Source organism: Saccopteryx leptura, chromosome 1, assembly GCF_036850995.1.
Source record: "Saccopteryx leptura isolate mSacLep1 chromosome 1, mSacLep1_pri_phased_curated, whole genome shotgun sequence".
In the NCBI taxonomy this organism is placed as follows: Eukaryota; Metazoa; Chordata; class Mammalia; order Chiroptera; family Emballonuridae; genus Saccopteryx; species Saccopteryx leptura.
Window position 1 is genome coordinate 363,739,467 of NC_089503.1, and position 18,130 is coordinate 363,757,596.

General features: G+C 40.5%; 1 protein-coding gene across 2 annotated transcripts in view; it reads left to right on the forward strand.

The window, feature by feature from the left end:
* The first annotated feature begins 7,021 nt into the window (after positions 1-7,021).
* RAB23 (RAB23, member RAS oncogene family) overlaps positions 7,022-18,130 on the forward strand; it is a 57,244-nt gene continuing 46,135 nt past the window's right edge. For both annotated transcript variants that reach the window (XR_010748122.1, XM_066359121.1), the window contains exons 1-3: positions 7,022-7,306; positions 15,563-15,782; positions 17,703-17,788. Coding sequence is in view for 1 of the 2 variants with exons in the window: in XM_066359121.1 (XP_066215218.1) it covers positions 15,628-15,782; positions 17,703-17,788 (241 nt within the window). In the remaining variant the exon portion in view is untranslated. The remainder of the gene's footprint in view (positions 7,307-15,562; positions 15,783-17,702; positions 17,789-18,130) is intronic.

The following is an 18,130-nucleotide window of genomic DNA, read 5'->3' on the forward strand; positions in this document are numbered from 1 at the left end:
AAAAACAAAACAAACAAACAAAAAGAAACATAGCATAATCAAAAGAAGGAAAGGGAGTCACCAGGGGCTTTGGCAGTTCAAAAAAAATGACACACCTGAGGTTTTAATGTCCCCAGGGGACTGAAGACATGTGCTGGTCTAGATGAAAGAGGGAGCTGGAGAAGTCCTGTCCAGAGGAACAGAGAAGCCCCAAGGAAGCTCACCACACCCTAGGCTTCTGAATGGAGAAAAAGTTTCTGGGAAGAATCAACCCCAAACGTTTATCACAGTGAGTATGGCTTCTGAATTTACACCAGGGGTAGTCAACCTTTTTATACCTACCGCCCACTTTTGTATCTCTGTTAGTAGTAAAATTTTCTAACTGCCCACCAGTTCCACAGTAATCGTGATTTATAAAGTAGGGAAATAATTTTACTTTATAAAATTTATAAAGCAGAGTTACAGCAAGATAAGCATATAATAATAATTACTTACCAAGTACTTTATGTCGGATTTTCGCTAACTTTGGCAGAATAAATCTTTATAAAACAACTTACTATAGTTAAATCTATCTTTTTATTTCTACTTTGGTTGCTCCGCTACCGCCCACCATGAAAGCTGGAACGCCCACTGGTGGGCGGTATGGACCAGGTTGACTACCACTGATTTACACTATCGATGTGATATGATAATCACAAGGTGAGATTTTAACATAAATGCTGGTCCAGATTCTCAAGGCCTGGATTTAGAAAAAGCAAACATAAAGAGAAAATATCAAACCATTGAACAGGAGCTGAGCATATGGAAGCCTCATAGAAAACATAGCCAGAGTGAAGATGGATTTACATCCTTAAATTACAAATCTAAAAGACCACATGATCAGAGACAGTGATCAAATGCAGAAATTAGATGTAATAGAACAACCCAAAAAAGACAATAATAATTATGTTCAAAGTATTGCAACAATGCAAGAAAAAATTTAAAGAGCATAATGAATAAAATAATTTGACTACAGGAAAAAGAAATAGAGATTTTAACAAAACAATGAACATCTGGAAGTTTCAAAATATAGTCATTGTAAATTATAAACTCAATGAATACATTTAACCTGTAGAATCAAAATAGTTGAAGAGAAAATTAGTAAACTGAAAGCTGTTCTCACACACAGTGAAGATATAAAGATATGGAAAATAAAAGAGAACTAAAGGGACCACCTCTTTTACTAGGAATTCCCGAAGAAAACAGAAAGAATAGGTTAGAGGCAATATTTGAAGAGATAATGATTGAGAATTTTCCAGAATTAAAAACATGATTGAAGTAGCACAACAAATATGATAAAATGAACACAATCTAGCCATTGAAATTACAGAACAGTCAAGATGAAGAAAAACTCTTACAAGCAACTGGAGATTAAAAAAAATGTGTCACTGGCAATGCCGTTGGCATTTCTGGAGATGTGTCCATTTAGAAATATTTTTAACCATTCCACTGCCATAGTGGCTTTCAAATACTAATAGAGTTGTTCCTTGCCATAGTGCAGTTCACTTTTCGCGGTCCTACTGTATCACGGATTTTTAAATTGTATACAGTATATCTAACTTTGTATCATGAATGTTTCGCTATATCGCGGGAGGTTCTGGAATCTAGCCTCCACGATAGATTAGGGACCAGTGTACTATTATCTGGAACACCACACAAAGTATCAGTATAACATTGTCATGTGTATGTCATTATTGAATCAACAATTTGTGCATTTCTACAACTCCTCTCACCCAATTTATTTATTTTTTTGTCCCATAGCAACTCCATTTTAAAAATTACTACCTCAGACATGAGACCCTATCACTAATTAATGTGCAAAGGATTATACTTGAGAAAAAAATTCTGTTGTAGGCATCAAGTATTTGGCTGTTAGCATAAGTAGAACATTTCCCCATTACTGTATATAATGGGAAATTAATAATTTCAGGTCCAGATAATTGACAACTGAATGAGTTTAGATTTATAATTGGCCATTAAGAGAACTAGATTCTTGTACCTAATTTACCTGCAAGGCACTTGACCTTTATTTATTTCATTTGCGTCTAAAAATAGAGTTAATTGGATATTCCCCTACTTTTTTTTTTTTTTTTTTTTTTTTTTTACAGGGACAGAGAGTCAGAGAGAGGGATAGACAGGGACAGACAGACAGGAATGGAGAGAGATGAGAAGCATCAATCATCAGTTTTTCATCGCGAGACCTTAGTTGTTCATTGATTGCTTTCTCGTATGTTCCTTGACCAAGCTACAGCAGACCAAGTAACCCCTTGCTCGAGCCAGCAACCTTGAGTTCAAGCTGGTGAGCTTTTGCTCAAACCAGATGAGCCCGCGCTCAAGCTGGTGACCTCGAGGTCTTGAACCTGGGTCCTCTGCATCCCAATCCGACGCTCTATCCACTGCGCCACCACCTGGTCAGGTTATTCCCCTACTTATTTTATGAGAGCACAGAGAGGAATATAAATTAAAGAGTGGCCGACAAAATGGTGATTGTGAATAAGCTTTTGAAATTGCATTGAATGCTAGATCATTGGAGTGATACATAAACAAATATTCCAATAGATGTGCAAGGAGGAACGTCACACAGGTGCGCTCAGACGTGCCATTAGTGAAGTCCTTAGAAATCAGAGTTGCACAAACAGGCTAGACCTTTCAGAAGGATCTCTCAGCACACCAAAACTATTCCAACAAAAGCAAATGTATATGTGAGAAAGGCTTAGGCAGTGAAGGAAAAAAACAGAAAGATCGTTATGTTTCAAGGATTCCTTTATCGATAAGTTTCCTAAATCCAGAAGTGTATATGATGGTACAGACCAGCCCATGTGAGACAAGAACAATCTGTGACAGAGCAAAAAGGAATCTGGAATGAACTATTTCCTGACTCACACTGGCTAGGACTTATAACTAGTTCCATAGTGACCATATCAGCAAGGTAGTGTGTTATTGTGATTTATGTATGTGTATATATATATATATATATATATATATATATATATATTTTTTTTTTTTTTTTTTTTCTTTTTTAGGTGGGAGGAGGGGAGATAGTGAGACAGACTCCCGCATGCACCTCCACTGGGATCCACCCAGCAACCCCTGTCTGGGGCCACGATGCTGGAATACAACGAGCTATCCTCAGCACCTGAGGCTGACACTAGAGACCAGTCGAGCCACTGGCTACAAGAGGGGAAGGGGGAGAGAAGGGGGAGAGGGAAGGGAGAAAAGCAGATTGGTCACTTCTCTTGTGTGTCCTGACCTGGAATGTCCCAGGATGTCTATACATCCATATGCTGGACCAATGTTCTATCCACTGAGCCAACTGAGCAGGGCTGTGATTTATATATATTAATAAACATATATTTGATCTTTGTCCCCTGTTCCTTCAGAGTTTCTCAAACAGTTGAGATTACCTAAATGATGAAAGCCATAAAGATGTCTTTTATTATGTTAATGAGATGACTTTTGGAAAGCCCCAAAGTCACCTAAGGGTGGGGCCTGGTTGCCAGTGGAACCAGTCATGTAATTACAGGGTTAAACTTTCCCTGGCTCCAGCCTTCTCCCAGGGTTGGAAATTTCATCCCATCCCCTGACCTCACTGAGGGGGAAAGGGGCTAAAGATTGAGCTCAATCACCAATAATTTAATCAATCATGCAATTCAATGAAGGCCCATAAAAATCCCAAAGGACTGGCCTGGAGAGCTTTTGGGTTGAGGAACAAGTAGAGGTGCTGGGACAGTGTCCTGCCCTGTCTGAGAGGGCACAGAAGGTCCGAGCCCTGTCCCCTTGCCCTCTGCATCTCTTCCATCTAGCGCTTTCTGAGTTACATCCTTTTATTCTAAACTGATCATCTAGTAAGTAGAATGTTTCTCTGAGTTCTGCTAGCTGCTTTGGCAAATTAATCAAACCTAAGGATGGGAACCGGGGACCTCCCACCCACAGCCGGGGGTCTGTCAGTAGCACAGGTGATTCATTACCTGGACTTGCGATTGCATCTCAGTTGGGTGGAGATGGGAAACAGTCCTGTTGGACTGAATCCTTGATCTATAAAATCTGGTGCTATTTAGAGGCAGATAGCATAAAAATTGAGTTGAATTGTAGGACATCCAGGTGGTGTCCGAAAATTGGTTGGTGGTATGGGGAAAAAACCCACACATCAGGATTGCGTGCCAGAATCTCAGCTGGTCATTCCAGAAATTTGTGTCATTCTTGATAGTCCCTCTTGTTTCTGTTCAATAGCCAATAGATTCTACTTTCAAAGTTAAAAGCAAATTCATCCATTCTTCCTATCCCACTTGTTACCACCTCACTTACTCTTCCATCATCTCTCACCTGGCCCAGCCTTACACGGTCTCTCATTTCCCCCTACATTTTACTTTTGCTAGACAGCAGCCAGAGATCTTTCAAGTGGATCTTCTTGTCCCTAAAAATCCTCCAATATGCTTGAGATATAAACAAATTGCTTCCAGCCCACAAGGTCTTCATGATCTGGCCCCTGTCTCCCTCACTACATTTTATACCACTTGCCACCTCGTTTCTGCACACTGATTCCCTTCCAATTCCTCAAACTCACCCAATTACATCTTGTCAACTGCACTGGTTGTTCCGTCTACTTAAAATCTTTTTTCCCTGTACTTTACCCAGCTCATTTATTCTTCAGATAACAGATTAAACGTCACTTTCAGAAAGACTTCCCTGGCTCTCCAAGTTAAATTAGGGCTCTCCCCGAAACCTATATGATTTATTAACCAATGCCACCCCAATAAATTCAATACAAATGAAAAAATTAGGGTCTTCTTTTATATTCTTCCATTAAACTGGTCATTTTAGTTCATATATTAGAAATACAGATATAAATTTACATACGTACATTTTTCTTTACCAGACTATAAGCTCCAAGAAGGCACAGACCAAGTCCCTTTTGCCCATCACTGGATAAGCAGTAGCCAGCACAGTACTTGGCATAATATATCTTTTGAATGACCCTGTAAGGTGGATAATTCCATATTTTACATGAGAACAGTAAGATCAAATGTGAAACAAGTTTTAAGAACTAAAACACTATTCCGATATCTGACTAGAAAGCATAAAAATAATTGTTTTGGAGCCTGGTCTATTTGACTCTGTAGACTATTAGATTATTACTGTCTGGACCAATACTGTCATCCCCCTTTATATGTTGGAGATATGTTCCAAGACCCCTAGGGGATGCCTGAAAGCACAGACAGTACCAAACCCTATATATGTTTTTTTCCTATACATCAGGTCCTCAAATAATGTCATTTTATTTTTTCATTATAACATTGACGAGAAAAAAAAAATTTCAATTCCTGGCCAGTGCCACCGTCTGTGCGCAGATTGCATGTTCTCCCATGTCTGAGTGGGTTTTCTCTGGCTACTCCGGTTTCCTCCCACGTCCTAAAGATGTGCGTGTGAGGTGAACTGGCATGTTTGTTCACGCCTGAGTGCACGGAGGTGTGTGCGTGTGGTCCTGCCATCTAAGGGAGTCCTGGTCAGGTGGAGTCCTGCCTGGTGCCCTGAGCTGCCAGGGTAGGCTCGGGCCACCCTCAACCCTGAACTGCAATAAGGAGGCTGGCAAATAGTTATCTTATTGTTTTTATTAATCTTCCTTAACCATATGTATAGCTCATATTTATTTCAACATTTAATATTAGAAGTTTGGGCCTTTATTTAGAAGTCGAACATAGTGAGAAAACCAGCAAAGGACAAAGGCTATTTTTTTTTTTTCTGGATCAGTGAAGGTACTCGATTCCAACAATCATTAAATAACTTAAAAGCATACCTTTCTGGAATGTTTTCCCTAAAATAATTTTGCACAACTCATTTCTAGTCATAGGAGGTAAAAGTTCTTTCACAGCCCTTCAGACTAATTCTATTGCCGTTTTTGCTACAGCACAACTGCAGGATTTAAAAGGCCAGGTTTCCATGTAAGTTTTCCTTACCTCAGTTCCTTATCACAGCATAAGAATCTCTGCTGTGTCCTTGGCTACAGTTTTGAGTCAAAGTCGATTTAACTGCACTGAGAATGCCCAATAATCCCCCTATAAATGGAAAAGGGGGGTAAGACATGATTTGGGGGGCTTCTTCAACAAGTTTCTGATTTGAATCTTCAGTTTTATTCTCTAAGACACACTTGAACTTTCTCCTTTTCTTTTTTACCCCCCACTAAAAAAATTGTGGTCAAACTAACAAAATGTACCTTAATGACCATTTTAAAGTGTAGTGTTGAGAAATAAGCATTAAGTACATTCACATTGTTTATGCAACTATCGCCACCATCCATCCCCAGAACTTTTTCCATCTTGTAGAATTGAAACTCTGTACCCATGAAACCTAGACAATCAAATCCTCCTTAAATGCTCCTTTAGTGCCAAATTGTTTTGTTTTAAGAGTTGTTCCAGTTTACACTCCAGTAGCCGGGTAGAAGAGTTCACTTTGCATCCTTGCCAACACTTGGTATTTTCCTTTTATCTCCCTTCCCCCCACTATTTTATTTTGAAATATAGAAACAACTGAAGCAAAGTTTAGATTGCCTTCGGGGGAACCTTTTACCTTTGGTTTGGTTCTCTGAATTATTAACCATCTCTTACTGCTACTTTGTCCAGCCACAATGTGCGGACTGTGAGTTTTCGACTTTGCTCGACATTTTTGCTCACTCTGCCCCTTGAATGTCATCCGGTTAAGAAAATAAGGTGCACGTCCAATACGGGGCAAGTCCTTGGAGTAGTCTGGAAGTATGAGCACTGTACTGTGGGCGACATTTATGAGGACCTTCATCGGTCCATTTGTTTTTACTAGAATCCACAGTGTAGAACCTTCTGCCCACCTCCTGACTCCCCGCTTCACACCCGGTTTCCCCAGAGGCACCGGGACCACAGACCGGTTCTCAGTGACCAGCCAGAACCGGGCGGAGCCGACGGGGGGGGGGGGGGGGGGGGGAGTCCCGCGGGTCCCCGCGGAGCATGCGCAGACCAAGCCTGGCGCATGCTCGGCCGCCAGGCGGGTCCACAGATGAGGGGAGCCGAGTCTCCCGCGCCCCGGTATCCCCGGCAGAGCTGCTGCTGAGCCGCTCGTTCTCGGCTCTGCCTGCCAATAAAGTTCGCTAAAAAATCATAGTGGTTCCTAAGAGAGCGGAAGAGGGCGCGAGCCAGCCGGGCGGCCCGCGGGGGCAGCTGGCGCGCTGGGAGGAGGCGGCGCCGGCGGCGGCGGCAGCGGTTGCGCCGCGACCAGGAGGAGCCGGTGGCGCGGGGTGCGGGTCCGCGGCCGGCGGGGGACGGTGAGTAGCGGCTCGCCCGGCGGGGCAGCGGCGCCGAACGCACTCACCCTCTTCGAGGGCTGCGGACTCCGGCTCCGCTGGGGAAGGAGCCGCCTCTCCCCGCGTCCCGGGTGTGCTTTTCCCCGGGGACTGGAGAAGGGCTGGGGGACAGGCCCGGCTTCCATCCCCCGGCCCAGGCCGCCGCACTCCCGCTGCCCCGCCTCCGGGCGCCGCGGCGGGGACCCAGCCGGAGGAGGTGGGCGGCCGGGGGCTCCTGGGCGCGGGGGCCGGGGATCGCCCCCCGGGAGGGCGCGAGCGGAGCGGGGACGAGGCGCTGGCCCCAGCCTGGCGGAGCTCCCGGCTGCTCGCCCCTGGGGAAGGGGCGGCTCAGGCGGCCGCGACACTGAGGGGCGTTCAGTGCCCGGGTTAGGTCTGATGGGGAACGGGGTCCCGAGCTCTGCCCTGGCTTTCACACCCCGCGTCCCTGCGCCGGGCCCCCTTCTACCCCGCGGCCCCACCCTTCCCGAGTTTCTCGCTCAGGCTGCTAGAATATGAATGAGCCAGATTGTACTATTTCATTGACACTGGTTGCCACAGAAATACTTGACTCCTGGGGCGCCCTGGGCAGCTCCCAGGCAGAGGAGCCTGAGGGAGTGTGAGGCGGTAGTGAACTTCACTGTCCTGTGTGTAGCAGTGGACTCTGAAAAGGTCTGCTTGCTTCTCTAGGTTGCATATAACTCCTAACACCTAGGTTATGTCATTGAACCCAAGAAGTGTTTCAGTGTTTTTATAATCGTACCCGTACTTAAGTACAGGCTGTGTGATTGAAAATAAAGATCTTTTGAGCAGTGAGTTAACTTTTCCTTTTCTTACTGATTTCGGAGAGAGACAGAGACAGAGAAAGAATCACTTGTTGTTCCACTCAGTTGTGCATTCACTGGTTGCTTCCCGCTTGCGCCCTGACCGGGATCAAACCAGCGACGACCTGGGTGGTTCATTCAGGAGGCTGCCCCAACCCGCTGAGCTCGTGGCCAGGGTGCCTTCCTTTCCTTTTCTAATTTGTAAGACTGCATTGATTCGCAAAACCTTAAAAATCAGATTTAGGATAAAGAGCATGTAGAGCGTAACTGTCAAGCTTTTTAATTATTGTACTCAGAGTTATGCTTATTTTCTAAGAACTTAATTTGTTTTAGTGCCTTAAGACTATTGAGTTGTAGTGGCTGACAATCACAAACGTTACACTGCCTGTGTGAAAATCCAATTGCACTATTTTCCTTCAAGTTTTATTATTTTTTATATTCTCACATAGTGAAATTGACTTTTTTTGGAAGCGTGTTCTATGAATTTTAGACTCATGTAACCACCACAACTTGAATCAGGATATAGAACAGTTCTAACAGCCCCACCCCTAAAAAAACTCATACTATTTTATAGCTTTCCCTAACTCATCAGTTACAGGTACTCCTCAACTTAACATGGGGTCAGGACCTGAGAAACCCATTGTAAGTTGAAAAGAAGTCCAAACACATTCAATACTTACTGTCCTGTAGGGCAGGGGTCCCCAAACTTTTTACACAGGGGGCCAGTTCACTGTCCCTCAGACCGTTGGAGGGCCGGACTATAAAAAAAACTATGAACAAATCCCTATGCACACTGCACATATCTTATTTTAAAGTAAAAAACCAAAACGGGAACAAATACAATATTTAAAATAAAGAACAAGTAAATTTAAATCAACAAACTGACCAGTATTTCAATGGGAACTATGCTCCTCTCACTGACCACCAATGAAAGAGGTGCCCCTTCCAGAAGTGCAGCGGGCAGGATAAATGGCCTCAGGGGGCCGCATATGGCCTGGGGGGGGCCATAGTTTGGGGACCCCTGCCGTAGGGTGTCAGTTGTTGACCCTCCTCATTTCCTGGCTGGCTGGGCCTGCCCAGCCCTGCGGAGTGCCCAGCATCACAGGAGTGTACCATACTATGTATCACTAGCCTGAGAAAAGGTCAAAATGCAAAATTTGAAGTATGGTTTCTACTAAATTCCTGTCATTTTGACACCATTGAAAAGTTGAAAATTGTAAGTCCAGCCATGTAAGTCTGGGATCATCGTACTGACCTTTTCTAGAATGTCATATAAATGGACTTACGTAATCTGTAACCTTTTGATGTGACTTCTTTCAACATGATGCCTTTGAGATTCCTCCCAAGTTGTTCATGTATCAACAGGTTTTTTTTGGTTGCTAAATAGTATTCCATGAGATAGACATGCCACAGTTTGTTTATACATCCACTCAGTGAAGGATATTTGGGTTGTTTCCAGTTTTTGGTGATTATGAGTAAAGTGCTATAAACATTCATGTACAGGTTTTTTTTTGTGAACATTAATTTTCATTTCTCTACAGTATTGCTAGGAATGGACTTGCAGGGTCATGCGAAGTATGTTTAACTTTATGAGAAACCGTCACCTAATTTCCAAAGTGGGTTTGTCATTTTGCATTCTGACCAATGACTTATCCACTTATCCGAGCTCCAGTGGCTCCACATCCTCCTTAGCACTTGGTATTGTCAGTATTTTTTAATTTAGCCATTCTAATAGACATGTCGTGGTGTCTGGTGGTTTTAATATTTCTTTAATGGCTAAAGATGTTGAATACCTTTTCATGTGCTTATTTGGCATTTCATGTGCTTTTTGTTGAGTATCTGATGAAGAGTTTTGCCCATTTTTAAATTGTTTGCTTTTTTTTTTTTCAGAGACAGAGCGAGAGTCAGAGAGAGGGATAGATAGGAACAGACAGAAACAGAGAGAGATGAGAAGCATCAATCATCAGTTTTTCGTTGCAACACCTTAGTTGTTCATTGACTGCTTTCTCATATGTGCCTTGACCGTGGGGCTACAACGGACCGAGTAACCCCTTACTCGAGCCAGTGACCTTGGGTCCAAGCTGGTGAGCTTTGCTCAAACCAGATGAGCCCGTGCTCAAGCTGGCGACCTCGGGGTCTCGAACCTGGGTCCTCCGCATCCCAGTCCAGCACTCTATTCACTGTGCCACCACCTGTGCCAGGCAAATTTTGTTTGCTTTCTTATGTTGAGTTTTGAGGGTTCTTGATATGTTCTTGATACAAATTGTTTGATATGTATTTTGCAGATATTTTCTCCCAGTCTATGGCTTATCTTTTCATTCTTTTAACAGTATCTTTCACAAAGCAGATGTTTTAATTTTGATGAATCTAATTTATCAGTTTTTCATTTTGTGCATCTTTTGGTATCACATCTAAGAACTCTGCCTAACTCCAGGTCAAGAAGATTTTCACCCACTAAAATTTTTTTCTAAAAATTACAGTTTTACATTTATATCTATGATCCTTTTGGGGAATTATTTATATAAAGTATGAGGTTTAGGGGAAGGTTTATTTTTTTGCATATGAATGTCCAGTTGTTCCATCACCATTTGTTAAAAAGACCGTTTTTTCTCCATTGAATTGTTTTTGCACTTCTGTCAAAAATCAATTGGCTGTATTTGTGTGGGTCTAATTCTGGGCCCTCTTTTCTGTTCCATTAATTTGTGTATCTTTCTCTGCTAGTATCACACTGTTTTTATTAATGTAGCTTTATAGTGTGTTAATATCAGGTAATATGATTTCCTTCTATTTTATTCTTTCTCACAATTGTTTTAGCTACTCTGGTTCCTTTGCCTTTTCATGCAAAGTTTAGAAGCAGCTTGTCTCTAACCACAAAAAAATCCTGCTGCTTTTCCACCTCTCCCCTTCTCCTTCCTCTCTGTCTTTCTCTTCCCTTCCCGCAGCCAAGGCTCCATTGGAGCAAAGTTGGCCTGGGCGCTGAAGATGGCTCCATGGCCTCTGCCTCAGGCGCTAGAATGGCTCTGGTTGCAACAGAGCAATGCCCCTGATGGGCAGAGCATCGCCCCCTGGTGGGCATGCCAGGTGGATCCCGGTCGGGCGCATGCGGGAGTCTGTCTGACTGCCTCCCCGCTTCCGGCTTCAGAAAAATACAAAAAAAAAAAAAATCCTGCAGTTACATTAGATTGCATTAAATCATACACTGATTTGGGGAGAAACACTGTTTTTACTTTATTGAGCCTTCTCATCTATGAGCATGATGTGTCTTTCCATTTATGTAGGTCTTTGTTTCATTAGCATTTTGTAGTTTTCAGTATACTGATCCTGTGCATGTTTTGTTAGATTTATTCCAAAGTGTTTAATATCTTTGGAACTCTTATAAATGTCATTTAAAACATTTTGGTTTCTAACTGTGCATTGTTAGAATATAGAAATACATTCTGAGGGTGTATGTTGCTCTGTACTGTGTGTCCTTCCTAAGCTCACTTATTAGCTCCAGGATTTTTTTTTCTAAGGGAGAGGAGGGGAGATAGAAAGACATACTCCCACATGGGCCCTGACCGGGATCGATCCAGCAATCCCCATCTGGGGCCATGCTCACAACAGAGCTATTTTAGCACCTGAAGTAGAGGCTCCATGGAGCCATTCTAAGCACCTGGGGCCAATGAGCTCAAACCAATCACCGTGGCTGCTGAGAGGGAAGAGAGAGAGAGAGAAAGAGAAAGGAGAGGAGAGGAGGAGTGAAGAAGCAGATGATCACTTCTCCTGTGTGCCCTGACCGGGAATCAAACCCAGGACATCCACACTCTGGGCCAACACTCTGCCACTGAGCCAACCGGCCAGGGCAGTTCCACGATTTTAAAATTTTTGGATTCCTTAGAGTTTTCTACATAGACAATTATGTCATCTGTGAATAGGGACAATTCTGTTTCTTTTTTCTCTAATCTATAAACATTTAATTAATTAATTTGCTTATTTGCCTATTGTGCTTGCTAGGACTTCAAGTGTGATGAATAGGAGAAGTGAGAGTGGACATTTCCTGTGAAGGGGAAAGCAGTCAGTCTTTCAGAATTACTGTGATGTCCACTGTATGGTTTTTCAGTAGATGCCCCAAATCAGGTTGAAGAAGTCCTCTTCTCTTTGCAGTTTATTAAGAGTTTCTCTCACAAATGGATTGGATTTTGTCCTGTATTTCTATTGTATTAATTGATATGGTGATGTGATTTTTCTTCTTTACTTTGTTCATATAGTGGATTATATTGATTGATTTTTGAGTACTGAACCAGCTTTGCATTCCCAAAATGAAGCCTACTTAGTCTTGGTTATTCTTTTTATATATTGCTGGATTGAATTTACAAGTATTTTGTGAGGAATTTTGCCTTTGTATTCATGAAGGGATATTGCCTGTGTTTTTTGTTTTGTTTTTGTACTGTTTTTGTGTGGTGTTGGTATCAAGATAATGCTAGCTTTATAAAATCAGTTGGAAACTATTTCGTCTTAAATATTCTGGTAGAGATTTTGTGTCATTGGTGTTAATTCTTGAAAAGATTTGATAGAATTCTTTGATGGAATCGCCTGAGCCTGGAGATTTGTTTTTGAGTTTTTAACTTACGAATTCAGTTTCCTTAATAGTTATGGAGCTATTCAAAGGATCTGTTTCAGGAGCTCCAGTGGCGCAATCGGTTAGCGCGCGGTACTTATACAAAGGATCTGTTTCATAGTCGGTGAGTTGTGGTAGTTAGTACTTTTCAGGGAATTCTTCCATTTCATCTAAGTTGTCAAATGTATTTGTTTGTTATATTATCCTTCTGACTGTGCAGAGTCTGCAGTGATATCTATGTTTTATTCCCAATATTGGTAATTTGTGTTTTCTTTTTTCTGTTTGTCAATTTTATTGCAAAAAAAAAAAAATACAGCTTTTTTATTATTAAAAACCCCGAGCTTGTTGCTTCATTAATTTTCTCTTTTTTTCTGTTTTCAATTTCATTGATTTATGTGCCTGTCTTTATTTTGATATTTCCATCCATTTGCTACTATGGGTTCATTTGCTTTTCCTCGTATACTGTTGTAGTGGGAGCCGAGGTAGATTTGAGACATTTTTCCTAAGGTAAGAGTCAGTGCTGTGCATTTTCCCTCTCAGCATGGCATTTGCTGAGTCCCACAAATTGTGACAGGTTGTCTTTTCATTCTCATTCAATTTCATTACCTTTTAGAATTTCTCTTGAACTTCATTGGCTCACAGATTGTTTTTAGAGGTCTGTGTATTTAGTTTCCAAATGTTTGGAGATTTTTCTATTATCTTTCTGTTACTTATTTCCAGTTTGATTTGATTGTGGCCCCATTATTTTAAGCTTGTTGAGGTTTATCTTATGGTCTAATATATGTTTTATCTTAGTATACATTCAGTGGTGCTTGAAAGAAGTATATTCTGCTGCTGTTGTGTGGACAGGTCTCTTCCTGTTCACTAGAGGCTGATACATATTTTGTTTTAGAATTCCCATTTGTTTTATCTGTAGTGTTTTTAATGTATCTCTGTGTAACTACTTTAGTGGTTGCTCTGTGGATTACATTATATACTGTATTTCCCCATGTATAAGATGCTCCCATGTATAAGAAGCACCTTAAGGCCTGACCTGCGGTGGCGCAGTGGATAAAGCGTTGACCTGGAATGCTGAGGTCGCCGGTTCAAAACACTGGGCTTGCCTGGTCAAGGCACATATGGGAGTTGATAGCTTCCTGCTCCTCCTTTCTCTCTATCTCTCTCTCTCGCTCTCTCTCTCTCCTTTCTAAAATGAATAAAGTCTTAAAAAAAATTTTTTTTAAATGCACCTTAATTTGGGGGCCCAAAATTTGAAAAAAAAAATGTATTACATAAAGTTATTGAACTCAAGTTTTATTCATCATAAAATTCATTCAACTCCTCATCACTGTCAAAACTCCCATCCACTAGCTTGTCCTCACCTGTGTCTGATGACAATCACTGTCTTCATATATTGCTTTGTCCTCAGTTCCATCTATGGCATTTGAAATGCCACACTTCTTAAATGAAAATCTACAACCACTGTATAAGCACCCAGTTTTTAGACCCCCAATTTTTCGGAAAAGGGTGTGTCTTATGCATGGGGAAATACGGTATATGTAATTTATCGTAATCTGTTGGTGTCAACATTTTACCAGTTCAAGTGAAGTATAGAAACCCTATCTCCCTTTATCCTCATCCATTTATATAATTATCTTAAATATATTCTCTACATATATTGAAAACTACATTAGACAGTGTTATAATTTTTGTTTCAACTATCAAACTCGATTTAGAGCATTCAAGAGAAGACTGTCTTATTTACCCATATTTTTGCATCTACCATGATCTCTCTCTTGTTCTGATATTCTAAGGTTTTGGGATTTTAAAAATTATTTTATTTTGTCTGAAGGGCAACCTAAAACCAATATTTTAACAAGTGCTTCTTGATGATTCTTCTGATTATTAAAGTTTATAAAGAACTGGGGACATTACTGAAACTTCATTAGGGACAAAGAAAGGCATGTTCTTCACAGACTTTGTGTAGTGATTATATAGATGGATTTTTCAGTTAAGGTCATTGGAATATAATAGCTAAGTGGTCAAGAACTTAACTAGTAGTTTTAATAAGAAATATGAGAAATTGACTTTCTGTTCTTTTCAGTCTGAAATGCAAAACAGTACAGTTCTATTACTTTCATTTGTGAATAACAATAATCTGAAATGAAATTCTAAAAGAATGTGTGGTATAAGATTATGTGTAGAGGAGTCATTGTAACCTGAACACTTCTAAGAGTCTAATACTGTCACACAGTTCTATGTTATTGCACGAAATCTTTCTTTGGGGTGCTTTTCTAGGGATGTTAATTATTACCTGTGAGGTCGAAAAGCAGTTTCTTTAGCTTTTGTACTTGTTGCCCATTTGGTCATAACTATGGAGGATTTATTATGTTGGATGTAACTACAACCATTTTCTTAGTGATTAACTTTTACTCTGCTAGGTGCTTTATAAGTAAAGTATCATTGATCAACAATTCTGTCAGGTAAATGTCGTCAGGAAACTGAAGCTGAAGAGGATAAGCGATAACTTCACTAAGAGCACAGAACTAGCAAATGAAACTTTGAATCAGGCCTCAACCCTTAACCATCCATGGTCTCAGTCTCTGTGAAAGGCAGAACCATGTCAGGCGTTGATACTGGATGTCATAGATTATGCTGTTGATAAGGAGTAAAAAGTGAATGCTGTTGTTGCCCCTTTTTTCAAAGACTTTAACAGACTGAGGAGGGGGCTTTCATCATAGAAACATTCTTGCATATAATCATTTCTTGATAAAACAATTATAGCTTATTTTGTGCAGTTTTTATGTCATGAAAAAATTTCATTTTCATTTTAAACTACAGATTTGAGAAAGAATATCTGATCACCTGGAATTAAAGTTGCTACAGAAACCTTTTCAACCCCAAAGATGTTAGAGGAAGATATGGAAGTGGCCATCAAGATGGTGGTTGTTGGGAACGGAGCAGTTGGAAAATCAAGTATGATTCAGCGATACTGCAAAGGCATTTTTACAAAAGATTACAAGAAAACCATTGGAGTGGATTTTTTGGAGCGACAAATCCAGTATGTACTTGGACGGTTTATCCTCTTGGTTTTACTTTGTGAACTGTGTCCAAGACTTCTATCAGAGTAATAGTGACTAATTACCACAGTCCCAGGTTAGGCATCTAATGGCAGTGGCTCATGAGATGGTGGTTTTCATTACTAACACTTTTTGTTTCTTATTGTACCTGTCTTTCCCCACCCTTCATGTCTTTTCCCTTCCTTTCTCATGGTTTCTTCTTTTTTTCTATTCCCCTCCTCCTCCCTTTTTGTTTTGTCTTATATCTGTTCTATATTTATTGGTGGCATGTTAGTCACTTCTTAAATACAAACTGATGCTTGACTCTAATGGATTTCCATCGACTATTTTACTATTTGGAAGGAAGTTCCTTGTCTATGGGAATAATTCTCATCTCTTATATTATGGGATCCTTTAATGTCTCTTCTTTTTTAAAAACTGGGTAAGAATATATAGAAATTAAGAACTGATCGTTTGTTTTTACTCTAACGAAATAAGAGGAAGCTGCTTTGGGAGGATTAAATACTTCTTTGAAAAGGAAATCTTACTTCAAGAAATCCAGTTGGATTCTAAAACACATCAAAGTAACACTTTTTGTCATTAGTCCTGAGAACTTTTTAGGATATTTTAAATTATAAGAGACAAATAAAATAATATTGTAGAAATAGGTAACATTAAACAAATCTGGCTTAACTAGCCCAGACATTACATCAAAGATAATTGTGTTCATTGTTTTAAAGATTGTTGACTTCCTAATTTGAATTCTATTACTGTTTTTAAAAATATTTTTGTATTTACTTCCTTTAGGTATTTTAAGAGGATTCATTTTAAATCTTGATGATACTTGTTTTTTGTACTTGTTATCTGAACCAAATTAATATTTTAAGTATACAGTTGATATTCTTTATTTGTGGACTCTGCATTGGCATATTCACCAATTTGCTACAATTTATTTGTAACCCCACAATCCATACCCCCAGTGCTTTGGGGTCATTCGTGGACATGCACAGAGCAGGAAAAAATCCAAGTCACCTGCACACACACTCCCAGCCTAGGTGGGACAAGGCAACACTTTCTTTTTACTTCGTCTCTCCTACTGTAGACCAGTGTCCTTTTAGTGGTCTGTTTTGTGCCACATTTTTGTGCTTTTTGTTGGTGATTTTGCTGTTTAAAATGACCCCCAAGCATAGTGCTCAGATGCTGTGTGGCGATCCTAAGTGCAAGAAGGCTGTGTGTGTTGTGCCTTACAGATAGAACACGTGTTAGGTAAGCTTCGTGCGGGCACGCGTTGTAGTGCTGGAGGCTGTGAGCTCAGTGTTCATAAATTAACAGCATGTATGAAGTAAACACAAACACCAAGGTTATGTATTGTCAGTTGCCGAAAACATAACCAAGGTTTGTGGAAATCTAACCCTGTATTTCCCTAAGAGCAGTAGTTCAGTATTTGCTAATTCATGTCATAACTACCATGAATAAGACAGTGGACTATATGACATAATAGAGTAAATTTTTGAGTTAAAGGGCAACCATGAGGGTAAGCTAGCTGCTTTCATTTCTTATTGTATCACTTGTGCACTAGAATTAGCGTGGAGTGGTCAGGAGAGCAAGTACTGACTGGAGAGAACTCTTCCCCAGCAAGGCTAGTCTCAGCGCCAGCACTATCTGCGCTGGTTGTCGAAGGACGAAGCATGCGGGGTAAATCCAGTCACACGTAAAGTTTTAGCTTTGGGGGAATGTCTTTCACCCTTACTCTCACTATTGGTTATTATATCAGCGTAGAAAAGTACTCAGACTTTTCAGAATGAAACCAACAATGTTATTTTAATACCTCCAAGTTTGAAAAATAAAAAAATTTACATACAGAAAGTTATATTACTAAGGAATTTCCTTTATATAGGAAGTAAATGTATCTTTTGTTTCAGAGTTAATGACGAAGATGTCAGACTAATGTTATGGGATACGGCAGGTCAAGAGGAATTTGATGCAATAACAAAGGCATATTATCGAGGTAAATTGTGGGGAGTTTTGTTTGTTTGGACACGTTCTTTTAGCTAAACAATGAACATTGCTTTTTTGTTTGTTTCCCATAGAAAGGTTTCTCTGTAAGAATACTTAAATTAATTTCAAACCATTTTTTAAAATGCCAGGTCATTATTCTTCTAAAGACCTTGTTGAGTGGTAAGTAACACTTTGTACTGTAGACAGTTTGTCTCTGCCCTTAGAGTTACATGACATATAGGCATTCCCAGACCTAACTGTTAGATGCCTACCTCTGACCCTGTGGAAGTGACTATGTAGTCAGAGTGGAAACTATCATGTAGAAAAGCAAAGCCTCTGCAAATAAGGTGAC